Consider the following 27,756-nt stretch of genomic DNA (forward strand, 5'->3'; position numbering starts at 1 on the left):
CCACCTTTCTAATTGATTAGCTCTTGCTCAGGCTTGAACTGAATCAAAAACCAATTCTCTATTTTTAGTTGTCATCCAGTGCTAACCTTTCCTTTCCCATAAGCTGAATGGCTGACCCTTCCTTCCTTATTTCTCTTCCCTCTCCCTCTCTCTCCTAGTTGATGCTTCCACCAGCCTTAACCTTGAGCGCACAGCGCTTGCTAGAAAGCGATTCACATTGCAAGGTCTTTCCAACCGCAGAGCTCCACCCAAAGGTAAAATCACCACATGCAGCATTTGGTCTCTGGCCATCTGTCTCCTGCACAATGTTTTCTCCATCCCATAGTGTCATCCATCACTGTTTCCTAAAATGCTGCCACATCCCACAGAAATGCACGTGTCTGATACTCGCACACGGCTCTCCTTCTCAAATATCCCATTACTGGAAAAAGCTCCTAAGGCAGTGTGGGCAAGGCAACCTTGGAGTTGAGTGGTTAGATCTTTTTCATTGTGCATAGTGCAAATAACGTTTATTTATCATTTTCCTCAATGGATACCAGCCTGACTTCTTTCAGAAGTTTACTAGTTTGAAGGGCAGAAGATCATCTCTGTGTTGCAGTGCACTAAACTTCCATGTGTTAAAATGTTCATTGGTTGGATCTCTTTGGTTTATCATATGTTGCTTAGCCATGGCCTAGTGGTTAGACTGGGGTACTGGGATTCAGCAGATCTGGAGTTTATTGCCTTTTCATTATATTCATTCATATAATTGCATTATATGATGCTGTAAAATGGTGTGTAGTGCATCTTCATGCATAAACATTTAGAAGACACTTAGTATCCATGAGCAGAGCAATGCATCTTCCTATGATGACTGTACTAAGAGATTTTAGAGGAAATACAGAAATATGAATAGAAATGAAACTGAATGACTATATTCACAATCACTATTTGAAAATATAGTGTAATTACTCTTTTAATTGATATGAGTTTGCTTTTATGTTGTCTCTGATAAATGTTATTTCTTATGTGAGACAAAGGCCTAGTATGCAGTGATGGAGAAAGTGAGCAGCAAAGGAGAAAAAAGTGAGATGAAAGAATAAAAAGATGAAAGAATAAACATAGAGAAGTATCATAGTATAATGTTATAAAGTAGATGAGAATAATTTTCTGAAAACAAAGAAGTGGGTGGTTTTCAGGACCTGCGTCCTGGGGAAATCAATGACAAAACTGAAATCTGATGATTGCACAATAGTGCTGCAGTTTGGGTTTAGGTCTCTTTCTCCATTTTAGCTGAAGTTGTCTTGTCATATGAGATGTCTTGTGTTTCGTTCAGTCATGCCATGTTCCAGAGAGCAAGGTATACTTTAGAAGACTATATAACCCCAAGCAATAGGCACTTTTGGCTCAAAGGGGGTTGTTGGATCTGGTTACTTGAGCATCCTAGTTTTACTACACAGTGTCCAGTGTTTCCTGATTTCAATCTGTTGTGCTGTTCAGTTACTAATCTGCTCCTGGCCTATAGAACAGAAGATAGCCTGGTTAATTCACAGACTGTGGTCATTCATGTAGCCAACGATAACACAAAACTATGTTAGTGTTCTACTGCCTGGCTGTTACAGCAGAGATGTGAGAAGGTAGCAGTGTGTTATTTGTTAGGCAGAGCTACAGGAAATGTTTGGGAACAACAGTTGTGTGACTGAGTACTAAAACAAGCAAATCTAAAGATGAAAAATGGGAAATAATTTTTGACAAAACTAAAAAGCTTCAGCAGAGTATTTAAAACCACTTCTAATGCCATTTACAGCTGAAGTTGTGTCCTGGTATAGTTAAGCATTCAAATATCTTGCTGAAACCAAGATGTCAACTATATGAATAGCTTTACTCCTGTCTCAATGAGAATAGTCACTTGAGGAACACAGCATATGGCAAGTAGGAAAGGCTAAAATGTTAATCCTGAAACTTTTCTAAGCATGCAACTTTTTCTCCCAGGCTTGTAGATGTGTACTTGCAACCTCCTTAATGACTTCATTGCATCTTGAAATACTGTGTGAACTCTGAGGCTAGCAGTTAGTCCTTTACACCTTTGATCTGTTTACTAAGTATTTTGTCATAAATGTTACACACATGTCACAGTGAAATCTTAGAAAGTTGTGTCTTCATTCTTAAATGGAATTTGGGAAAAGACATGATTTGAATTGGAGTATACAAACAAACAAACACTGGTGCATTCATTTTTCCGTGCTGATTTGCTCTAGAAAGGAATGACCATTCACACTTTTAACTTCCAGAAATTAGGAATCATAGAATCACCAAGGTTGGAAAAGACCTACAAGATCGTCCAGTCCAAGCATCCACCCATCACCAATAGTTCTCTCCAAACTATGTCCCTCAACAGAATGCTTAAACATTTCTTCAACACCTCCAGGGTCGGTGACTTCACCAGCTCCCTGGGCAGCCCATCCCAGTGCCTGACCACTCCTAGTATTTCCTAATGCCCAGCCTGAATCTCCCCTGGCACAACTTGAAGCCATTCCCTCTATTCCTACTGCAAGTTACATGAAGGAAGAAGTTACATGAAGAGGCTGACCCCCAGCCCACTGCAACCTCCTTCAGGTAGTTATAGAGAGCAATAAATATCCCTTGAGCCTCTTCTTCTCCAAATTGAACAATCTCAGCTCTCTCAGCCTCCCCTCATGAGGCCTGTGCTCCAGAATGTGATCTCTAAACCATTTGTTTGTTTTTCAGTGTATTTCAGCTCTGTCATCACAGCACAATCAGTTCAGTGTCTCTAAATAATCCCAGCCTCATCTGCAGACACACACCATTCAAACCATCATGCTCATGTCTCTGTGTTTTGTAGCTATACTTAGACTAGCTTGTTGCTAAAATATGAGTTGGCATAGGTCTCCCTTCTACAGTATTAAGATTGGTGCAATTGGAATTGCTTTGAAAATATATTCCTGTAAAGTATTTTCTATGGATTTCACTTTGTAGAGAGCATCTTTCCTGTCTGTTTTAGGGAGCAAGCTACCTTTTATTGACCTTTTCCCAGCTGCTGCTTTGCTTTGGACATCTTTTACCCTCAATGCTTATTAACCTCTAATCCTGCCCTGCATTGCATCTGTCTATTCTCCCAGATCCAGAATCTAAGGAAAGAGAAGTTGCCCGTCGCTTTTCCCTAGCTTCCTCCATCAGCACCACAGTTAATGCATCTGCTGTGACCAAAGGTACTGTCATGCTGCTTGCTTAGCTACCCTTCTCCCTTCCTGCTGACTGATAAATGTACTGCCAAATGCTGTTCTCAGAGCAATTTCATCAAGCTCAGTTTTTATAAATGCATGAGGTTCCAGCAGAAGAATTAGAACATGCATAATACCTGCAGGAATGCAGGCCATCGTAGTTGGATGCGTATCAAGGTTTTTCAGCTTCAAAAAAATGATGCTGGTTTCCATGGAAACTGAATTAATTTTTGGCTGTTGTAGGGTTTGTTTTTCAACTTCTCCCTGGATTTGGGTTAACTGAAATTCAACATAAATTTATCCATTTCCTTAAAACTGCTTAGGGTTATTACTTTCAAGAAAGACAGGATCTCCTTTTTGAGTAGGAGACATCAATAAGAAAGCTTGAAATTAAGACAAAAAAATGAGTAGCAATCAGTAACAGTTTGAAACATATTTAGCATAATTGCAGTTATCATTAGAAATAATGTTTGCAAGGGAATTTTCAGAAGTGCATGGGCGAGCTACGTGCCCAGAGTGTACTGACCTCCACACAGTTCCTGTGGGAGCTGAAGAAAATTTTATTTCTGAGCTGTAATTCTACTCAGAAAAAGCACTTTTACAAAATTTACTTCAAGTTATTGTACTAGTGCCTATATTTAATCCCAGGAGCAACCCGTACATCTGGGCAAGCTGGTTGTGCTGAAAATTAGCAGGGTTTTAAGCACTTATGTCTACGTGTCAGAATTGCTTTTGAAAACAGAATGTATGGTCAAATTCTGGTTATGTTGTGGTTCAGCAGTGTCTAGAATGAAATGAAGGAATCGATTTGCAAGTGTAAGATTTTCAGAGCAGTTCACAAGACAAAATAGAAGGAAAAAAGGCTGAACTTATTCCTGTAAAAGTCTTCACTATTTATTTGTCAGGAGGAAGGTGGCACAGTAGCATATGTATGAACCATATCCTTGACTGTAGAATGAAGTGACAGGGATCTGAAATGCTCTACTTTCAGAGTACCATGATGGGGTGTATAAACAGAGGAAGGATGTAATATCACCTCTGCCTACAAACATTTCTTTGCCAACCTCTTTAGGTGATAATACTTCAGCATTTCCACATGGAAATTATGGGCATAGCACAGGCGAAGAGGTTCTTATAGCTTTCAGTCTTTGGCAACAGCTTCAGAAATGTATGATCTGTTACTGTGTTCTGGGAGGACTGATAGCATACAGAATTATCTCCTAAGCTGTCAAACAGAAAGAAGCACATACATAAGAGAATGGGCAAACTAGGGTTGTTCTGCAGTGTGGTTTATTGAAGAGTGTTATGTGCAAATTACAATGAAATTCAATCTTGTATGATTCTGTCTGCCAATAGACTGAGACTGCTGGAATTTTCTTGGAATGCTGAGAAAAGTACTTTTATACTGATTTCAGAAGCTAGAAAACAAAATCAGTGCTCTCCAATTAAGTTATTTATTTACAGTATCTGCCTTAAGTAAATATTTTAGGCGTTGAAAGAACTGAAGCCTGAGTCTTGTCTAAGCATTAGCCAAATGCAGGTCTGGCATTTAGATCGGCTCATTCAAGGCTACTGCATACCGCTGTGTGCTGATCCTCACCGTAATGGCTCAGCTCTGACACATCACGAGTCCTCTGCATATGCAGTCAGGACACAGGAGAAGCACTGCATGTAGAGCTGTGAAGGATGCCCTTCTGTGCTGAGGAACTGAAGCGCTGGCTTTTGTCAGCTCTTCCCTGCCATCCTCGTGTGTAGGGAGCTCAGGCTGTGAATCTGCTTGCATTAGTGCCATCTCCTGGACATGTGGGAGAGAAACCATCTGTGAATACTGTTTGGGAGCAGATACATTTACTATGGCTTTTCAGAAATAGGTCTGTTTCCTATTCACATCACAGAAGTATTTGTCTTAGAACTTAGGGGATGGTCATTTTTCTGGGTGAAATGGAAAGTGTAAGGCAGGTCATGGTTCCAGGTAATGGGAAAGCAGGTTTCTATTTTGACAGTATTTACAGCCTTGTGACTCTGCAAACTTCACACAGGTCCCCTTGTTCCTGCAGTTAAAGTCAAGAGACATGAAATAAAGAGTGACCCAACTCCTCTGGGGTTTGAAGGTATGAGTATTTCCACTCTGCATGACAACGTGTTCAGCAGTTTTTTTATATCATTCACTGAATTCACATCTCATCTCTGCCAGCGGGTGACACTGGAGTCCATGCAGGCAATAGGGGTTTCAAGTCAGTTCATCTGTTTGTGATAAACAAAATTTGTCACCTCTTTTCTTGTCCCCTGAACTAAAGCTATGTTTATCAACTTTCACCTAGGGTTGGACTTAAATTAAAACCCTGATTCTCTGTCTGTTTTGGTAAATAGATCATGATCAGGATCTGGATTTTCTGCCTGGCTTCTACCTCACCTCCTGGAAGGGGAGGAGAGCTCAGGCAGCAGTAGGAAGCCAAGGTGTTACTTTTCACCTTCACCTGCAGTCTGGCCACTTGCATTCCTCTTCCCTTGTTAGGATCTACACCTAATAAGAGGAGCAGGAGCCACATGCATGAATCACATGAATCACATCACAAAAGAGGCTAGACTGCATTGGTAACCATTAAGGTGCAGTGTTTCACTTCAGTCAATCAGAATTTCTACCTATTTTGTTGCAGCAGGTTCATCAATTACTGTTTCATAAGCAATACCAAAAAGTTGAACTGGGGAGTGATTTCACAACCACTGAAAGATCACCAGCTTCCATTGCCAGCACTTCCCTTTACACAGGGATTTGCCAGAGCGCGTTGCCATGTGAGGCACAAGCAGTCAGGTACCCCTGTTGCAAAAGAGGGAGAAGAGAGACGTAAGCTGAGGAACTGTTACGATTGTGTTGCTCTGCACAAAACCCTGACAAGTCCCAGGTCAGTTACGGGATTGGTAACACATCAAAGCTATCTCCTATATTTATAGCTTTCTAATATATATAAAGTACTCATTATAGAGATAGATACCTCTCATCTCAGCATACTGTGTGGCTGCAGAGGCTGCAGATATTTCAGGGTGCAACTTCAGGGATGAACTGACCTTCACTGGGTAATGAACATGATCCTACTGCACAACATCCCCTGCCAAACTGAGTTAAGTAGGAGACAGTGAACATCATTGTCGCTTCACCAGAAGAAATTGCTGCTGCTGCTAGTGCTCTGACGGAGTTAATAATGTTAAAGATATTATTTACTTCCATAAAAAATTCCCCCACAATATTGCATTCATCAAGAGTGATATCATTCATTTCTCACTGAGAGGAAGAACATTCCTGGTCTGTTTTCATTGCTGCATGGATGGGTGTCAAAACCAAACACCATCACATACAGGGTGACCAGAAAACCTGCAAGCAAAGTATGTTAAAAATGAGGAAGCTGTAGTGAAATAGAGCACTGCACTGTTCACCTAGCAACTGTTTTCATTAATTAACATCAGTATTTGTTTGATTCATTTGGCTGCTGTCATTCTCAGACGTAACAGTTTTCCTGTGAGATACTGCTGTGTTTTCACTCATTTGTGCTTATTAAATATATCTTTATTACCGTTGGATCCCCATCCATCAGTTTGTGTAAGAGACAACCAGTTGCAGTTGTGATACACAAGCATACTTTGTACTGGTTGTCTGGTCACTTTTTCACCTTTAAGACAACAGATTGTACTTCCTGCCACAGATGCTTTTGAGAACACCATATTGGCCCAGACTAAATGTAACACTGGTTCCACCACGAGACCCGTACCTAGATCTGCTTCACAGACAGGTAAACATAATTAAAACATTTATCATCATCTCAGTTTGAGAGTGTAATATAACACTAGGACAATATTTATTCTCTTTAACTAAAAGGGATTTCTCTCTTATGATGGGTATCATTTCCCTTGAAAGCAGTGAAAGAACAAGCTTGGATCCCCAGCAGTTACAGAAACTGTAACTTGTTTCAGAATCAGATTTCCTGTAGCTCAGGCATAGTTGACAATAGTTATTTGAATTGACACCAGAGAGCTGAGAATTTTACCTGTGTTATTTTATAGCTTGAGTGAAGTATGTATAATTTACGTAGGCTATTCCTCAGTCTCTGAAATGCTATTAACAATTTTTATGGAAAAGTGATGCATGCACTTGTAAGAAATCCTTGCTGCTTATGTTTCTGCCTCAGATGCTTCCTATGAATGACAGTGCCAAAAGATCACTGAAGCTTTGTCTAGGTGAGAAGAGGGATTATATATTTTTTGTTTTTGTAGCCCAACCTGTGAGTTTGAACTAAAATTACTACAGCAGTTTAAAGCTAATTAGCTACAACACATTCTTGCACATGTATACAGATTTTCCTATTTTGCTGGTGTGATTCTACTGATACAGGGTCCAGTTCTAAATTCGGCATGATCTGAAACTGAAACTGTCTCTTCCATCTTAATGGGGACATTCACAACCCAGGACACAAGTGCCACTTCTGAGGGTAGTTTACAGCTTGAAAAGCATCATCTGGATGACACTACCATACCTGTGGGGTTACAGCTGTGGTCACTGTCACTTTTATAACAGAATTGCTGCAGTCCCAAGGAACATGACAGAGGAGAAAGGGCTGTGGAGCTGCATGACCACATGTTGCACGAGCAATGCCTATAGCAGGGAGAATGTGCATGGGGAGGAATGAAATTATTACCTTTTTAAATTATTGTTAGGTAAACAATAAATTAAAAAATATATTTTTAGGTAAATATATCTTAAATTTAAATAATCATTATTTAACTACCCCCAAAGGCCTGGTTGTCTTTGAACCTTGTTTTTGTTCTGTCCCATCCCTGCATTTCCAGTCTGCTCCAGAACATAGTCCTGTAGGCTGCTCAGGTGGTAATATTACTTTGAGGTGTGTTGGAGATAAGAAATCAACTGAAATTCAATGGCTTTGAACATCAGTTTGTACATAAATATGTGGAGATAAGCTAGAATCTGAATGAATGTAGCTTTATGAAGACTGTATTGGCAGAGTCATAATTTGCTACAGCTCTTGTCCTGCAGAAATATTCCTGACCTTGTTTTTTGTACCTCATGAACTGAAGAGATTTAGTGATGCTACACATACAAGGTACTGATGCACATACACATCATGGCTACACAGTCTGCCCTCTTACAAATGACAGCAAGCAGTACAGTTTCTTTAGAGAGAGAATAATGGCTGCAAAAAATGTTTTATGGCAAAATCAGGGAACGAGCTGTAAAATGGTGTGAGCAATTCACTAAGTGAAATAGCGGGAAGTGAACCTGTGACATTTATTTTTTTATCAGGCCGAGCATGGAAGATGGTAGTGGCCATTAGCTAAATCTTCTGGTTTTCTCTCTTTTGCAAAGGTTGGCCCAGCAGGCAAATGCCATCTCTAGACACGTTTGAAGATTTTGAAGCCATTCCTTCGAGCATGGATGAACTCTCCAACTCTTCAGACATGGAGGAAGAAACCAACGCTAACAATGTAATTCCTTTTTCAAAATGCCCCTTCCCAGTGCAGCCTTCTCCTTTCTAAGGATGGGGGTTCTGAGCATGATAAACATAATGAAAGGTGGCACAATTCCCTGGAGGAGAAATCTGTCATCTTGAAATGCCTAATTCAGTATTTAACCAAACTCTTATGCAGTGTTCTTTTCCCCATAATGACTGTATTTCTGATTTCATTCGTTTTAGGGGACCAGTCTTTTTCGAGTAGAAGGCAGTTTTGACAGCTGTTTCCCAGATTCTCTTACACTTGAGGATGGAGACCTTGTGCAGTTTGTGCAGGAAGGAGAAAATGGACAATGGTAAGTATAGTAGAGAGACGTAATTTAGCAGGTAGAACATGTACAACCTCCTGGCAAAGACAGAAACATTCTGAAGAATGTCAGAGTGTCTTCAAACTCTATCTGAATGCACTCACTCCATTGACCAAAATGTGAAAGAAGCAGTAGGGAGCATGAACATAGATGCAACTTTGTTTAATTCTACCTGGTTAGCTTTCCTCCTCAGTGTTTACGACATGACATGAGAGGACAGGAATCTGCATGAAGGAAAACAGAAGGATTTTGACACCTAGCCCAGATGGACAGCTGTTAAAGACAGCACCCTCCCATAGGGTACATCCATAAAATGTCATCTATGCCATCCACCGAGATACAGCAGAGAACTAGAAAGTATATTTTAGACATAAAGATTTAGATATGACTGTACTCAGAGATGATTGACAAAGCAGAATGAACCTGCCCCCATTGAGCTTACAAACATTTTATAAAATTCTTATTTTAAAATAATTATTCTCTCTGTTTAATAAGAAAGTGTTAGGAATGCACCTGGCAGGATGCCTACATTTTCTTTCCATGGGAAATTTAGAGGAAGAAGATCTGATCCCCTTGAAGTGTCCCTGCTGTCAGACCCCTGACTCAGAGGTGGCCTGCAGCTGTGAAATAGTTGTCCAACAAACACTTCTAAGAAACAGATCAGGAAGGAGAATGTAGGGAAATACACTGACTGGTCTCTCAATTTCAGGTTAGTGAAGAAATTGGTCTCAGAGAAAAGCGAGTGGGTTCCTTCCAGTATCTTGCAGCCAGCAGAGGGGGACGCTAACAACATAATTAAGAACAGCAATGCAGGTAAGAGAGTAAATGTTTAAGTAGAATTTAAAAACGATTTTGTTGTTTTGGGGTGGGGTTTTTTTGGTGTCTCAAAAATGATGTGATAGACAGTGCAGTTTCTGTCTGAAGTGCTTCATCTGAGTGAAGGCTCTGGTGACAACACTGAGCTGGCTTGAAATTTGGTGCCTTCACACCATTAGTGTCTGGATTTCGCTCAGCATCGGGGCTGTTGTTCTGGTATAGCTTTGAAAAAGTACAAATCTTGCGAACCATTCATGCTTTCGTGACATTTCACTGCTGCCTCCGAATGCTGGAGGAAAGGCTGCTCTGGTGACATCTCACCCAAACCAGCACTAAAAGTCACTCTTTTGTCAGCTTTGGTTCTGATCTATCACATAAACAGGTTGCACTGGAAAAGCTGAATATCCCTAACTCTGCAGATCAAAGGTTTAACATTTTAGATAAATTATTGCCCATTCATAAACATAATTTACCAAAACTTGCTTTTCTGCTGGTAACAGAACAAAGCAAAATCTGGCACAGCCATTCCCTGGGGACCTGTGACAGAGGGCTAGTAGCATTTTACTCCAAAGTATAGGTTTCCTTTTTGTTACGGTTGTTCGGTTGGATGGGTTGTTTACTTTTTGTCAGTTTGGAAAACCAAGACCACAAAAATGACAGTTGATTACTTGCCAAAGAAACCTCCTTTGCCTTTAGTGAAGGAAATAGGAGAACAGTAGAACTGATTCTTATACTTATTTTTCTAATTTATTTCAGGCTTTTAACAATCAGTCTCAAGACTGTAGATGGGAATTCCTTTAGATGTTTTGTAGTGACAATGCCCGTGTCCTCCTTTTCAGACATGTACAATGATTCCTGCAGCACGGCTTCAGTAGAGTCGGACACCAAGGAAAGTGAGGTGGCTAAAAGCTTCCCAGCAGAACAGAGGGCTGGCAGCTGAAGGGCAGGACCAGCCTTCCTCAGGACCTCTCCATCTCTTTATTTATTTTGGGTTGACACTGGATCAAAGTTGCCTTTCTCACAAGCTCTGAGCTTCATATTCTCTGAAACTTCATTAACATGGACAGATGAGAGGAAAAACAAACTTGAGAGGAACATTAAACATCCAGACAAGAACAAGAACCACCTTCAGTATCAGAGGAGAAAAATGCTTCTTGCATTATCAAATTGTTTCAGAAGATGTGGCCTAAATTAGGTCGACAGCAGAGCTGAAGAGTTACTATGCACGCACCTTTTGGCAACTTCTCTTGAACACCAAGTTACTGCAGAGGGACACATACATGGTTTTGAGTTCTTGCTCTACCACGGGTCACTTGGAGGTTATTCCATTTGCTTGCCTCAGTAGCTGTGCCTTCCCCACCGTCCTTAATCACAGCTGATACATCACAAATGTGCCCTTTTTGCTGATGGTAATCACCAAAACTGTCACACATTAGGTTGGATGTGGAAAGGAGACTTCTGACTCAGACCATCAGAGGCTTCATGCAGCAGTGGCACAGTGAACAACTTGTTGCATTCAGCATTATTTTGGGATAATGCAGATGGCAACTTGGTTACCAGGTGGAGATGCAGGTCTTAGCCAAGAGGCAAAGATGTGTGACAGCTACTGTGACAAAGAACATATTTAACTCTTTTTACAACATAAGTTATTCCTCTGCACCCTCTGCAGTCGTGGTTGCTGGTCACAATCCCTTGCATTTGGTGCCGAGAATTCAGCTGAATGCCATTTAATGTCGTATGTTTGAGTAAACTGCATGCTTTCTTTTTGTGCTGGGCTATGGAGTAGCTACATTTCATTCCCCGTATGAAATATATTTAAGCATCACAAATAGACAGGGAGCATTAGGGGCTCCAATGAGTGGGTAGTGTTGTTGTTAAATACTTATTTCCAGGACATTTGGTTATAGGACTGTACCAAATCTCTGCCACTTAAGTATGTAATGTACAATATGAAGCAATTACAGATTTTATTATTCCTTTACAAGCCATTAGCTCATTTAGAGCAGCTGTTAAGGCATGAAAGCATTTTGATGGTAATTGGGTCTTAGGTCCCTCAAAAGCTGCTTTAGTACTTTAGTAAAGATTAGAATTGACTAAGGGTTGCAAACAAGTAAAGATCAGACAGGAATAAGTGACCCTAGAAGCTCAAGAATTAGTGACTGACTTTTACTGTTAGAGATTTCCTGTTTATCCCTAAGAATAGTGATGCTCTATGTAAATAATAAAAGGGACAAAAGCACTAAAAATGGAGATGAAGCAAAACCAAAAATCACTCCTCAGTAAAATAGCAAAGTAGTAAGAGTCTGCAACATTTCCTCTTTGCAGGGACCTGAACGTTTTTCTTTGTGTTTCAGTGAAGGCTGGTATTGCAAATATCTTAGTGTGTGAGTCAGGATAGCTGTGAAGCAAGTAAATAGTCCCATTCAAGGAAAAGCCTTGAAGTAAGTAGATAAAGGTTTATTCAGATTATTATTATTATTATTTTTGCCTGTGAAGAATTACTAGTTAATTATTAGTTGCACTGTGGTGGTGAATTCCCATGAAAAATGTTTTTCTGACCCTCAGTATCTAAACTCCGTGGTTTCTAACGGTTTTTATTCATGACAAAAGGACTTGAGAGTTCTATACCTTTTTCGAAGCTAATTTTGTCCTAATTTTGAGATTTTGTACATTTTGTGCAGGTCATTTATCTTAAAAATGACCTGTAGGCTCACAGGAACATGACTCCTGTTTAAGTCTGTTGAAGTTATGAGCACCTTGAGGGAAGAACTGATTCCTTTCAGTCCCCCCCAAGGAAAAGTGCAGTGATATATATATTTTTTTTTTCTGTAGTGCAATCATTTAATCCTATCCATAAAATGACTTCATTTTTGTTTCTATATTACTTTCAGTAATTTTTGCACGGCCTGATAACGGTGCTCCTGTCTACCCTTGCCCTAAGCACAGGAGAGGAAAGGGGAAGGGAGCTTTGATTGCACATTAAGTAAGTATAGTGAGATTTGTGTGTGAGCGAGAGAGAGAGATGGGGAAGAGTTACCCTGTATATGTGAAACTGCCAAAACAAGTACTTGTGACACTACACACTCATGGAAAGACCCCAACACGCACTTTGGAGTTTCAAGTGAAGGAATCTCATTCTAATGGTGAAATAGCAGTGGGAATTCTTCGTTTGAACTGCAGATGGAAAATCGGGTGTTGTGAATCCTCATCCTACCTCTGCTGTGTGCAGACTGACAGTGAGATTTTCCTTCAGCCCTCGTGCCTCAGTATCTCTGTGTAAAATGGGAGATACTGAATTTCCTTCATATCCAATTCTGATGCTGAACTATAGCATGTATTGAAAAACTGGAGACCCTTCAGGGGAAAGCAAAGCATTCACCCCCACATGTCCCACTGTGCCCTACAAGAGCATCAGTGGTGGCATCCTATGGGGTAGTCTGGAGCTGAAGCAGAGAAGTAGATTGCTACAAAGGTGTCTCCTGTCACCCAGCACACTGACCCACTGCAAAGGTTTGGGCTGGGTCATTACAATTCTCATTCCTACTTTGCTTTTGAATTTTTTTTATTTCTTCGCCCAAATTTCACATTTTCCTGTTTGACCAAAGGTTAAGTCACTCCTGCACTATGAATGTCCTGAGGATGGTTAGTAACTCCCTGCCCCATGGCTGTATGCAGTATGTGAGATTTTCAGCAACTTCACATCCTTGAAACTGCCCTCTGCTCATTTTGGTTTTCCTGGGCAATGGACTCCTTCGTTACTGGAGGTAGTGACAAACTGGTATACAGGCACTCACCATTATGTCAGTCAAGGCCAGAAAGTAACCAATCTTGAGCCTCTCCTTTTACTGCCTGTCACTGAATGGAGAATCAGACTGTTGGCTGTTGGCTGGGTCATAAACAGCTGCAGCCAAACCTTGTCTGGACACTGGCTTATGTTGCCAGCCACAGCAAAGCTGTGTGCGTGGTCCTATATTCTGTTTGTGCATGTAATGAAAAGCCATTTTATTATCCATCATCTCTGAGATTACAAAGAGAACTGGGTAAAAAAAAGGCCTTGTTTTTCCTTTCCAAAAATACTCAAAGCCTGATTTCTAACATATGTACTATTAGAAGTATTTAAGAATAAGGGCCAAATTCAGTATTTCTTCTTGTAGCTGGAGCTGAAAAAGCTGCTAAGATTTCCTCTCCCCAGCTAAGAATTGGTACAGTTTGTTTCTTACATATTTTCCATTGTGTTGATAATGATGTATTTGTATATTGTGGCTGATGAGAGATAATCAGACAGGGAAAGAGCACAGAATTACCTGTTCTTTTTTCCAGTCAAGACGAATGTATGAAATTATTACAAGAAAAAAAAGTGTGCAAATGAAGTTTCTGTAATTCTGACCTGTGTAAAACCACACTTTGTTTGAAATTTATAAAAATTATAACTAGTACAAAACATTGTGGTTGATGTCTCTGTATGAAGCAAAAAGTCAAATGAGATTTCCTTCTATTCAGAATAAACAAGTATTGGTAAAGGCCCGTTGAAATACCTGGAAAAAACCAACAACCACGCATTGATCCAACTGAACTTTACGTGTGAATCATAAAAAAATGTTGCTTTACATTTTCTTTGCCTCTCTCTCTTATTCATTTCCTGAATCTTTGGGACTGTTAGGAGAGTGCAAAGATTTACCAAGACAGGTCAGAGTTGTGCATGCTGATGCTCGGGGTCATGAGGCAAGGGAGCAGTAGGATGATTTTATTGCAAATATCCCCACAGTGTCTTCATACCTTTGGCTACCAATGGTTCATTGAGGAGGGTGAATTGGCACAAGTGCATGCTGTGGATCATGTAGGAGGGCAGAGAGGTACAAACGAGAATGTAGAAACACAATGGAAATACAGAGAGCGAAATAAATCGGAGCTACTTTCAGCCAGCATTCAGATTTCTAGGAGCAAACTTCACCTCATCTGAGTTTTCAAGTCATTGGCCTCACTGTGTTACTGCACATTAATATTGGTATGAGAAAAAGAAAAATCAGATCCACAGGAGTTCCCAGATTGTCTCCTTCAGTTCTAGGAGTTTACTATCTCTTTTCTACTTCCATTAAGCTTTTAAGCAGGCTCAGGGTGAGGACACGGGGCTGGAAACCCATCCACACACACTTGCAGGTGAAACATTCTGCTTCAGATCTCTGGCATGTGGTTATAGACACTAGGACCTGTCTGTTCACAGAGGACACTTCACAAAACACAGGTGGGTCGCTGCTGTTTGCTGGGGAGTACGTTTGGACACAACACTAATGGTGAGCCACCTTGGCTGCACCAGCCAGGAAAGGCTGCCAGCAGTTCTACCTGGCCTTACAGAGCCCCAGGGCTTGGCTGTCGGGTGAGAGCCTGTCCTCTGCTGCACTAACTCAGCAGTCCTTTCTGTTTTCACTTTCTTTATTAACCAGCAGCTATTTATTTCTGCATTAATTTATAGATGAGCAGCACTGGATTCCCCCTCCTTCCCCACTTCCTTTCCACCCATGTGACTGAGTGCTCCCTGAATCAAATGAAACTTTGCAGTCCCCAGGAAACCTTTATTTCCTTTCTGCTGCACCACAGCGAGAAGCAGCACCTCTTGAACTCACAGCTGTACTGACCATGGGAAGGAGCAAATCACAGTTGGTCTCGCTAGCCTTTGTCTTCGGTGAGTCACATCTTTCATCATTTCTCTATAGAAAAGAGACAGATTGTGCTGCTTTTGTTTCTTTGGGCTTACAAGAGGAGCTAATGGACTGAAAACAGTCTTGTAGCTAGCACTAAAGGTGATTTTAATCAAGTCCCACCAGTAAGAATTAACTATAACTACATTTAATTGTAGCTGATGTGTACTTAGTCTAATGTTTTCTCTTGTATTTTGCACTCTGTGGTGACATGAACTCTGTGTGATCAAGTCAGCTCAAAATAGTATTAGAAGCAGGCTTACTTATGTTTGCTTTCCCTAATTAAATATGATTCCCAGCAGAAGTGACCAAACGTCTTGAGTGAGGTAAGCAAAAAAAAAGAAGGAATACCTAAATAAATGTAGCTTGTTTGTTTGTACTGCTGGACGCAGGGTGTAAGGAAAGCAAGAGCAAGGCGGGGGGCTCCGGGAAGTGTGGGACAGGCTGGGGCTTATCTAACTGCAAAGTACATCAAAATCATCATTTGATCTTGGTGCTTGTCCTAGCATGTAAAGTCACATGCACCTGCAGCTGTACAAAATCTGCCAAGGCACAGGTGGACAGAGAGTAATTCAATCGGTGTAACAGCTGAAGGTTTTTGCTTGCTGGTGGGTTTCTGTGGCGTGCTTTGCTATCTGCATGCAGGTTCACACCAGCAACAACCTCTGCCCCTCTCCCAGCTCTGCAATGGCAGCACAGTGAGCAGGGGAGCAGTGTGGGAACTGTTACACAGCACTCCAGCCACATCTGCTCTCCTTTCTAACACCTGCCTTATAGCCACAGTCTGCTGAAGTGACCCCAGGATGCAGGCAGCCTTGGAGAAATAACTCAGTGGTCAGCAGGGGTTTCTTTGGCCAGGATGAACATTCTTTCTCTGTTGCTATTCATCCATTTTTGATCGTTCCTTCAGTAATTTGTTGCAATCTTTTGTTAATACCATGAACTCCTTCTATGCAGGCAGTGAATTAATAACAATCAGTTTAAGGGAGGAGAGTCTGAAGGGTTGGAGATTTTAAGAAACCGCTCCCGTGTTTGATGTAAACTATACTAGAGAGTACCAAAGCCTCTCAGAAAATCTTGGTGCTTTTCCAGTTCCTCAAGAGCTCAAATCAAAGAACCGGCAAGAGTCCTTTCGCTGACTGTAGGAGCTGGGTCAGGTTTTTGTGTCTATAACTAGCACAAAATCTTCAGCCAAACATGGGCATTTCTTCTGGGCAGAATAAAGCAGAACAAACTGCAGGTGTGTGGTTAGGCGAGAAGGGTCAAAAATCCCCAGCAAGAGGTTCTTCTACCCACTGCATTATGGGCTGGCAGGCTGAGACATTTTGCAGCCAGATCAAGCCACTTCCACCTTAGTTCCTTTGAACAGATTAACTGTGCCTCTGCCAGTGTTGATTCTCAGCAGAGAGTCAGAGGAGCTCAGCACTGCTCCCCTGCACCCTTGTGAGGAGCTGTAGGACACCATGAGGCCTCCCCTTTGTGCCCACTTCTCTGGGCTGAAAAAAACAAGTGACCTCAGATGCTCCTTATATAACTTTCCCTCTAGACCCTTCACCTGAAACCTCCTCTGTCTCTTCTGTCACAATGCATGGAAATAAGAGCTCCTGGCCAGATTAGGGATGGCAAATTTCTCAGAGAAAAAAGAAATGAGAGCTAGCAAGGGGATGCAGAGCTGCAATTCGTTGTTGCTCTGTGTCCACTTTTGATGGCCAAGACCATTAGGTTGGCAGAGAGCAATCTTTACTCAACCCTGGGAAGATTTTCTGAGGTCAGTGGCCAAATGCATTGTGAGATGACCTGAACCAATGGGTTTGGTAGTATGGCCATGGCCCAACAAAGGGTCCAAAATGCTGGGGAGAGCTAAGCTGGCATATACTGGCAAGTCACCTGGAGAGCATGAGTCACAGGCCGCCCCAGAGGTGTTTCTGACTTCACCCCTTAGTGACCCCATTGGGCTGAATATTTTTCTGTTGAAATTACCTCTGGAGAAAATGAAGTTCCATTTAATAGCTATGGACATCATCCAAGTGTTAGGGAAATGATATTCCTTTCCACTTCCATAAATTTTTGTGTTATACAGTCAGTGATCAAATCCAATCCATTAAGTAAAAACAGAGAAGTACTGATTATTTAAGGTTATATAAATTCAAATATGAGTTGTTTCACAATCATATATGGCTAAAAAAAAAAAATGCAGCTTCTTCTTTTCTGTTTCTATTGTTTCACTTAGATTAAATTACATGCAGCTGGTACACAGCAACTGCTCTGGTTTTCCACTGGTCTAGATAAGCATACAGAGAATTTACCTGCTTCTCAGCTATGGCAGCACGTGTGGTAAAGGAAAGGAGAAAGAGAGAAAATGTACATTTCTGTCTTCCAGCTAATTTAGGCAGTAAAGCATTTAACTACATTTAAAGCCTTTTAACTACATTAAAGCACATCAAAGAATACATTGATGTCCATGATTTGTGACTTTTAGCTTGATCTTGTCTTTATGATGCCTTGTTGCATACTCACAATCAAAGATTCAAGTTGAATAGTTGTGAACTTTATCTATTTTTACAATGTACATTTTCTACCTTTTCTTCCCTTTGTTACTTATGTATAGGAACTAGATCTTTTCTGTTTTGCAAGCAATGCGTTTCTGTAAATGTTATAAAACGTCAGTGTGATTTTCGTGCTGTGACTATTTTCAGATGTGGTTCAAAAAACCCCTGAAAGCTGTACCCTGAAATTTGTTTCTCATTGCTGTGAAAGCATTACTAAGAGGGCTCATCTTTCCCTGGGTATCTCCCATGAGGGAGAACTTGAGGATTCAGGCTGCCATATCAGCACCATAAACAAATTCCCAGAATTTCTGTCTTCCAGACTAATACAAATCATCTTAAGACCACTATGTTTCCTCACTTCTTTCACATACAAAAAATGTTCCCTTTCCCCATGCTTTGTTTGTGAGTAACCAATCACCCCTTCCCTTGTTATTATTGGATTTCCTTTTAACAGCAGCCCATAATGAAACAAGTTGTCCTCTAGACCTTGATAATTTATTCACAGCAAATCTTGCTGTACTGCTGTCTGAAAGGGAATTCATGTACTGTGTGGGGATTGTGCAAGATCTGCTCACACCTCTATAGCTGTCTTCTTCAGCAGTCAAAGCAGCATGTGGGAAGTAAGGAGCCAATGTGCATCTGCAGTGGATATATTCAGAGGTGTGAAGACTGGGGAAGTGGTGAGAAATTATGTTTGCTTGCGCTCCTATCGTGACATTAAGTCAAAGAAAGAATAAAATCATGATAACAAAATGAGTGCAGTTATGTTGCAGATACCATCAGGAATGTTAAATGCATTTATATAATGGTTTTAAACTACTGACTTCTTGTTTCTTTGCAGCATTTTCTTCCTGCTGTGCTGAAGAGGTCCTGGGTGTCAGGCTATCTCCACAAACCATGTCCTTCCACCATACCATTACTTCTGCTCTGCCACTTTCTGCTTTTCGCTCCGCACGCCATCGGAGCACCACCTTTCAACCTGATGGCTCAGGCTCCAAAAGCCATGCAACTACTCTGCAGACAACAGACCAAGGCTGGGTAACAACAGCACCAGTCTATCATGAGACAGCTCAGGCAGGAGCAAACACCAGCAAGGCATGTGGCCAGACGTCTTCCACAGCAGTAACAACTGCAGCAAACACAGCTGCAGCCAGCCTGGCTACAGCCCAGCCAACAGAAACAGTTACACCAGCTGTGAAGAACACAACCCTACACACTGCAACCCCAGACAAGCAAACCACAACACACGTGGATGCAGTTACAAACACAACCATAGGGAATACAACATCAACGTTGCAAATGACAACCACTGCCATAAATACTACAGCCGCTACTAACGGAACTGGAAATCCCACCACAAGCTCAACAAATCATACAACTTCTGGAAGTCCAACAGCCACAGCCATGACCAACACAACCACCGCTCATCAGGGGACTCATACAACCATCCCATCTACTACAATGATGGTGAGACCCACTCTAGCACCGCAGCCTTCTCCCATCCCCACCGGCACATACACCATTTCCAGCAGGAACAAGACCTGCATCAAAGCAGTGATGGGTTTGCAACTGATGGCTCTAAGCAGACAGGAGGTGAGGTGAAAGCACTACAAGGCTAAGCCTTATAGAGACTACTACTTCATTTGCTGGAACATATTTCATTCTTTTAAAAGCAATTTGCAGAGATTAAGTTATGTGATAAAAATAACTGGTTTGTTACTAGTATATATATGTTTGTTGTTGTTTTGTTGTTGTTGTTTGTTTGTTTGTTTGTGCCACAGCATTTTAACTGCTGTACTTTGGTTCATATAATGGTGTCAGAGGGACATATGTGTATTTCCTTATTTCAGCATTATATCTGTGGTAACAATATTTGGGAGGGCAGATTGGGCTCCACTGTTATTTCTCTTTCCCAGAATGGGAAACTAGTTGAAATCTAAAGTGACATCAGTGAAGGGTTTAAAATAGCAAATTTCAATGAGAGAAATAAACTGTCAACTCACAGACTCGGTTGGATTCAGAGATGAGTTGCCTTGAATGGAGGTTTTAGGACCATCAAGACAACCAGCTGGATCAGCACAGGGGTTCTGGGAAGCTGCTACCCTCTCTAGGCATTGATCCATGGTGAATGATTCAGCAAAAGAGGTAAAAAAGCCCTAAAAATGTGCTTATGGCCTTCCTAATACAGGTTTTGTAACCTCCATTAATATCACCACTGGGCATTGGTCTCTTAATGCAACCACATAATTAAAACCCCAAACATAAATCTGCAGCTTTATTTTTTCCCCTCCATTTCATAAATAACTCCACCATGTCCTCATTTCTCCACAGAAACAGATGAAGTACCTGACTGTCAACCCCGATGCCACCCAGATATATGGAAGCTGTGGGACAGTGCAGTCTGTGCTGAACATCACTTTTGCTGGAGGGTTTATAAGCTTTGTCTTTGTAAAGGTAACTGTTGTATTTAAGGGAACAAGGGTTTAGGTCTGGGGAATGGGAACCGGGCTGCTTCTGATCCAGCCAAAACAGTGACATGCTGTGGGAAAGGGCATTTCATCCATTCTCAGTGCTAGTTTTCCACCTCTGTATGAGGCATTATTACTCCTGTCCTTCCCAAGGGGCTGGATTCATAGAACCATGATTGATTTAGTCTGGCAGAGACCTGAGGCCACCTGCTCAGAGCAGGGCTGCTTGCGGTGTTACATCCCATCTACTGGAACTCCACATATTGAAGGGTTCATTTGTGTTATAAAGGGTAAGTACAGTGCCCTCAGATCCCTCAGTTAAATGTTCTGCCAAACTAGCAGCACAAGGTATGGATTAGCCCTAGGTAAAATCTGCAACTCATATTTACAGTGATAAAATCTAGCTGGGGGGAAGGCCAGGTCTGCTGCTTTCATTGGAGTGGGACAGAGAGTTGGGTGTGGAGCTGGAGCTGCTGTGCAGAAGCAAGGTGTGTGTGCTGCATGCTCTGACTCATGCTGTCAAGTTGTCCTTATGAAATGGTGAATGGTGTCTCAGAGACAACCTGGATGCATGTGGAATTAGTCATTTGTTTCCCATAAATGCTGCCCAGGCAAAAGTCGGATGTGGATGTTAAATCCAAAGGGCAGCCCACGAAGGTGGATGTGCCCAGAAGCCACAGCCTATCCAGAGCCCAGAGTGCCTAATTTCTTCTGATTTCTGATTAGAAGATTGCAAACAACTGAACTGCAACAACAAAACTGTAGATTAAGTGCCCTTAAAATGCACCAGTCCAGGGAAACTTGTAAATATGCACAGAAACTTGAGCAAGAAACAAGCCTATGCTTTCCTAGTAAGAAAATTAGTTTTCTTTTTGATGTGATATGTACTAATACCACACGTCCAGCTCAAACCACATCACATGCAGACAGGTCTTCAGCATAAGCTACCGTGAGTACTGCTGATACTATAACCACAGGAGAAAACTGCCAAGAGGTCAGTCATGCTCCAAGAGGCAACAGCAAATTATATCACAGCTGAATACTTGGTCATTAATGCTTGAGGAAAGATTTTAATCAATAATTGTCTTGATTTTAGTTGATGACTGAAAGAAATCTAAAAGCTGCAAAAGAAAAGTGCTGTTTTAGAACAAAGGATCAGTTCAGTCCATAAGTGTTTGGTTTAAATGTGTGCTTTCTGCAACAAGGGTAGTGTTCCTGTGTTACTAAGATCCTTAGAAAAAGTCTGGTGATTCAAGTACCCATCAAAGTACGAGCTCACAGCAGAGCTAAGGAGAGTGATAATGAACCTTTTGACCTCTCTTGTCCTGGAAATGATGGTTATTGGCACAGTATTATGCAATCCACCCAAGATAAGTCTCAAGAGACCAGCAAGGCACAGCTTAGCTTTCTTTGAAATGCAAGTTAATAAGAAATCATTTTGTTGCCATTTCTGATGTGTTTGGCCTCTCCAGATGCTGCAGTGCTGACTTTGAAGCAGGAGTGCTATAGAGGTGGCACTTCTGATTTGCAGGAGCTGCGATGTGGCTGTAGGGAGGTGAGAAGCTGGCTCTGTACCCACTGCTGCCAGGTGCCTTTGGCAAAGAACTTGACAAAGGGAAGTTTCATAACCAACACACAATACATGAAGTAGAAACAGGCTTTTATCCTGGGCAAAGTCAATAACTCTGTCCAAACAGAAGATAATGCTGCTGCCAAGAAATTATTTGACCTGTCTGTCTTCAAGTAGAATAATGCTGAGAATCATTTTATTTCTTAAACTTCTTTCACAGTCCATTCTAACGATATTAAAACTGCACAACACTAAAGGCAAGTTTACAGAAGACATTCACGTTTACTACTATTTAGCCACCAGCTGCAGCCACCAATCCCTATGTGCTCAGAGCTGGAATTAAAACCAATAACAGGGATGCTACATAAAGGCTCACAGCATACTGCAACTCTACAAGGATTGAAAAGCCCCTGGGGCTTTCTGTCGTGCTGTGACTGCCCTGGGCAGGACAGTGTTCAGGTTGCAGAAAGGTTCTGGAGCATGTGCAGGCAAAGTCCTCAGGTGGAAATTTTGTTTTGTGCTGTAGTAGGAGGTGCTTTCCATGTCGGCAGTCTGTAGGCATATGAAAGAAAGCCTGCCAGCACCAGGGTAGAAATGACTGTTATTTCTTCCCTACACAGTCAAGGTTGCTATTTCTTCGTTTGTAGTGACTTCTGTTGGCAGACAAAATAGAAAACGAGCGGTACCCCTGTGAAGGGCTCCTGTCTCTGCTGGTTGCTGCCCTCTTCTGGTTCAAAGCAATGATGAACACAGAAGCGTGGCTGCTTTCTGCCATCTGCTCTCACAAAGGCCATTGATGCACAAACCGCACTGCAGGGATGGGTCCTGGGTACTTTTAAATGTGCCAGCACAGGTTCAGCAAGCAGTCAGCCTGCAGGTCAGCAGGGATCAGTTCACTGCAGGATTACCAGTGTGACCATTGCTGGGACTCTCCACGAAAGCAAAACAGGTGGATAAAAATAAAACCATCCTACCGCATCCCTTATGCAACATATAACATTTGCTTAACCCCCCCTCCTGCTTTTGGTTACCACAAGTCACACAGATATTTAGCTTGAGCAGTGTGTGCAAAAGCACATCTGCATGGCTAGTTTCACCAAACTGAGCAGAACTGGTGGTGTATCTGAGACCACAGTGCCACACTGGCTACTTATCTACTAATGAGCTGGAAAAGAAAATGCAACACACCCAAGCAAGTTGGTTCTTAGGTCTTCAGGGTAATGCTTTGAAAAGTCTTTCTTTGGGAACTTTTATTGTGACCATTTTGCTGTGGTGAACTTTATTTTTTCCAATAAATGCAGGGATGTAGTAGGAATAAAGGTACATCATCTTTTGCAGAAAGATCCAACATACCATGTCAGTGCAATTGAGGCTGAATTACAGTTACCTTCTGAAGGTCAGTGATTTTATGTTTAATGTCCACTGTACTAAATTTGTATCAAACTATTCTGGGTGTGGGATAGGCTTTTGTATCCTCAAAACTCTGAATGTTGCAAATTATGCATTTATTAGGCTTTCAACATTGTCAACATTTCAACATGTCATTCACCTGAAAGTCGTGGCATGAAAATGGAAAAAATGTTGACCAAGCTCTTTCATTATTATTATTTTTTTAATTTTCCATTTACCATCGAAACCTTTCCTTTCACTTCCACCTCTGTTTCAGAATAAACCTAAATCTGAGATCCAAAATGTCAAAATATCAGACTTTTCCTGTGCACTGCTACACTGCAGCAAACACAAGCTGATCAGCCTAGTCACAAGTCTTAAAGTTTTCACATGGTCTGTCAGTTCTCCACAGTGGTGTTGGTAAGAGGCACTGCTTTTCCATCCTGTTGTTACTGCCTCTCTGCTAGATGTTGCCATTTCATAGTCCATCAGCAGCATTGTTGTGGTGAACAAACCTACATCTGTTTCAGACCCAAGCTTGGCTGAGTCATCCGTTGGTAATTAAAGCACTCATTTAAACACAGACAAAATTAACTGATACATTACAGGAAAATGTCTGTGCTTTAGTCACACTGTGACACTGCTGCTGATCTGCCCTTTTATCTCAGTTAAGATTCTGGTTGTGCAGCATTATTGTGGACGCCCATTATCACTCTCTCTGTCTTCATGGCCTCCAGGTATACTCTATTACATAGCCATTCACCAGCAGCATTTTACAGCAAAGCTGGGGAATTCCTTCAAGTGTGCCAGCAAGCAAACCTTTGGCTTGGAGAGAACCCACCAGCTACTCATTGTTAACATGCAGCTGCAGGCCTTTGATATTGTTGGCAACCACTTTGGAAGACGTAAGTAATGTGGAAATCTTTTCCACCCTTCTGAGATCTAATTGTCTGCAATCCAGTAGACTGAGGCATCTCCTTCTGCTAGATTTTAACCATAAAAATTCTTCCCAGATACTGTATCCTGCCTGCTGCTGTAGTTTCACTCTTTTCCCACTCATTTTCAACAGTGCTTCAATACTCATGGCAAATCGTCCTTCCCACTTGAATTTAATACCCTCAATTTCCCATTTTCATACATATGTTCAGCTGGACAGCCATCATTTTATTTCTCTCCACTCTTTTTTTTCCCCAGGTGAGGTGTGCTCACCATCATTTCACTGGCTTTTTACAGCCCCTAGTATATAATACAGTTCAAGGTCACTGCCCTCAGTATCTTAACTATTTTGAAAAGCTCTTGACAAGCCATGTCATCCCACAGCTGCAGCAGTGAAACTGCCAGTTAGGAAGAGATATTTGTCAAAGCAGGATGATACTTGCAGAGCAGCTGTAGCTAGACATGATGAAATGTGCTCCTGAGGAGAAGCACAACTGGCACACTCACTACTCTCAGAATTAAATATGATTGCTATTTGTCTGTGTTTTGAGTATACACAACTGTGTAGCTTGGCACAATGCTGCAAAGACAGAGACAACCAATACTGACTCCCCTGGTCCCTGAACTGCCCGTGCTGGGAGAATGTACTGGGGATCCTCACAGCTTCTTCCCTATGCCCGCACCTGGGAAATGAGGCATTGCCATCCATGTTTCTTGTCAGAAAGCGGACAGGTCCTGGATGGGGTGTGGGGTCCAGGGCTGCTGGGTGACATTGGAAATCCCCTGTCTCACAGTATGGGTACTCTGACCACTGACATACTTTTAGGAGGTTCATGAAAAACCCTACACAGAAAAGAGATGGTCTCAGCAGTATCCTGAGTTCTCCTTCAAATAGTACACCTTCTCATTTCTGGGACTTACACTCAGGGTATTTCCATACAAGAACTCCTGTGGGCAGATGACTAATCAGCAATCCAGCCCTTTGCATGCTCTAACAAAACATTCCCTTTGTCTGCCATCCAGCTTTCTGAATGCTTATAAAATATTGCTTCTGCATCCTTCTTAATTTAGATCTCTCTTTTGACTTAGTTTGGCTCTATCTGACTTGTTTTTCTTTTGTCAGTTAAAATTTTTGGTTTCTTATTCTAGAAGAAATATAATGGGAAACTACATTTGTAACTGTTTTAAAACATGTTTAAGGTTTTTTTTTTCAAACTTTCTTTAAGTTCTTAAAAGCCATACTGAGAATCCAGTCTGTACTCTCAGGCTTCTTTTTAACAGAACAAAGCTGAGCTGGAACAATGCACAGAACCCCATCTGGTCCCACATACCCATTTGAATGTGTACAGTCAATTAGTTCAGATATGGCTTTTGGTGGCCTCACCTCTAACAGAGACAGCTTAGAGAGACTCTTTCTCTTTTCAAGGACAGACTATCCTCTGCTAGCCAATATCATGTATGAAATGAAGCTAGTTTTGCTCTTAATCAAAGGGCCGAGAAAGCAGGTACCATGTCTGAAAGAATTCTCCATTGGCTGCAAAATAGTTATGAAGCTGTTACGTATGCCTGCTGTATAAAGATTTTGAAAGACCAAATTCCCAGTAAAGGAATAGTTCAATGAAGTAAGGACATCAGCAGCCTCCTTCCTGTTGGTCTCTTGGGTCTGATATTTTCACTTCTATTTCTCCAGATTTGCTTAAAAGGGGAAGATAAAGAAAGCAATAATGATCACTGGTTTCAAGATCCTTATAATTTTGTTACATCAGCATAACATGGACAGCTCGGCCTGTTTAAATCTGAAAAGCTGCAAAAGTGTCTTCTGAACTTCATTTCCATTTTACTGGGCAGAAACAATTAGATGCCACATAGCAGTTGTTTTTATCCATACAAGATGTGTCATGCTCATTATATTCAGACTTGCACATCATAGCATCGTGTTCCTCATCTGCAAGAAAGCCTCCTACTGTGTATGTACCCATCTTGGTGGTAGAACAATTACTGTGGGTATGAAAAAGTCCCTCTCCAGTGAAGCATGTAGCTATTACCAGGCCTAATATTGTTTTCCTGGGATAAGATTTGTCAGAGATAAAAACATACAAAGTATAGCTCAGAATAAAAAGAAAGATCTTGAGAACCTCTGGCTTGTATCTGCTAACTTTCTAGAATACAGATGCATAGTCTAGAAATGCGATGTTCTACTCTAATGCATTCTCTGATCTTTTTTGTTTTTTCAGAAGAAGAATGTTTTCTTGATAAAAATGGAAAAGCTGTTCCCATCGCTGTGGGCCTGAGTATCCTGGGACTGCTGGTCATTGTGTTAGCCACGTTTCTCATTTCCAGAAAAAAGCCCTACGGGGGATACGAACGTATCTGAGGTGCTCCTGTACTTCCAAATGCATATGGCAACTAGAGAAGTCACAAGAGTTTTGCTTTTACCTGGCAGCCTTGCTGCTCTGGAGCCATATTTTTAAGTGATACCATGTGTTTCTGGAACCAGTTTCTTTAAGGTGGGAAGGAAATGATTTATACCATCTATTTTAGGCTATTCTTAGCAACTAATTTAGATGGGGTCCAGAGGACCAAAGTTAGAAGCCTTTGTATTACCATAAAAAAAGAGGTAATTCAGCCCATCTAAGTCAGATGCCTAAGAATAGCTTAAAGCAGACAGCATCATTATCCCCCACAAAATTCATCACATTTTTCTAAAAAACATTACGAAAAATCAATTTCTTTACGATGGCATTCATATTTATTAGATGAATTGAGTTGAGTGATGTGGCCTTCAAGTAGAGCAGATGTCCACAGTGGCAGGCAACCCTATTAAATCAGAGCAAGCATTGTTTTTTTTCTGAAGATTTGGGGCAAGTATAAGAATGACTTCAATTGATAAGTAAGTTCCCTTAAACCGTTTAAAGCCCAGACTTGCATTTAGTAACTTCTTGTTGTTTCCTACTCAGTCTTTCAGAGGGACACAGTGGACACAGTGGTGACACACTACTCTCACTCTGGAGGCAGCACTATTCATTTTCTAGCTTCTGGTGACTCTGTATGCAGATAAGATGACTCAGCTGGGTCACATAGGGTCTGCCTGAGCAATGTATGCCAAATCTTCCACTTGTCATTGCCTGTCTCAGCCTCTTTGCAGTGATATCTGAACTTCTTGCCAGTAATTCTTGAACTGAAGCCTCACAAGACATGGCATATGAGAGCAATCTGGTGTTGCTAAGTTTATCCTGCAGCATTACTCTGTTAGCTGCACCATTCTGCAACTGAGACATCTGTAC

The 27,756-nt window shown here is 41.4% G+C and overlaps 2 protein-coding genes across 2 annotated transcripts in view; both read left to right on the plus strand.

Moving 5' to 3' along the window:
* Positions 1-13,992, plus strand: part of MCF2L2 (MCF.2 cell line derived transforming sequence-like 2) — a 107,126-nt gene extending 93,134 nt beyond the window's left edge. The window contains exons 27-34 of the mRNA XM_065748403.1: positions 159-254; positions 3,120-3,209; positions 5,261-5,332; positions 6,920-7,006; positions 8,596-8,714; positions 8,924-9,036; positions 9,758-9,861; positions 10,704-13,992. Coding sequence (XP_065604475.1) covers positions 159-254; positions 3,120-3,209; positions 5,261-5,332; positions 6,920-7,006; positions 8,596-8,714; positions 8,924-9,036; positions 9,758-9,861; positions 10,704-10,804 — 782 coding nt within the window. The 3' untranslated portion in view covers positions 10,805-13,992. The remainder of the gene's footprint in view (positions 1-158; positions 255-3,119; positions 3,210-5,260; positions 5,333-6,919; positions 7,007-8,595; positions 8,715-8,923; positions 9,037-9,757; positions 9,862-10,703) is intronic.
* Positions 13,993-15,349: 1,357 nt separating this feature from the next.
* LAMP3 (lysosomal associated membrane protein 3) lies at positions 15,350-26,953 on the plus strand. Its single transcript, XM_065747770.1, has 6 exons — positions 15,350-15,544; positions 18,951-19,702; positions 20,441-20,563; positions 23,486-23,543; positions 24,274-24,441; positions 26,707-26,953. Exons 1-6 carry the CDS (start codon positions 15,499-15,501, stop codon positions 26,844-26,846), a joined length of 1,287 nt encoding a protein of 428 aa, XP_065603842.1. The 5' UTR covers positions 15,350-15,498; the 3' UTR covers positions 26,847-26,953.
* Positions 26,954-27,756: the final 803 nt, after the last annotated feature.

The sequence above is a fragment of the Cyrtonyx montezumae genome, unplaced genomic scaffold (genome assembly GCF_038088225.1).
Source record: "Cyrtonyx montezumae isolate F1298 unplaced genomic scaffold, pur_monq_1.0 scaffold_5, whole genome shotgun sequence".
Lineage (NCBI taxonomy): Eukaryota > Metazoa > Chordata > Aves > Galliformes > Odontophoridae > Cyrtonyx > Cyrtonyx montezumae.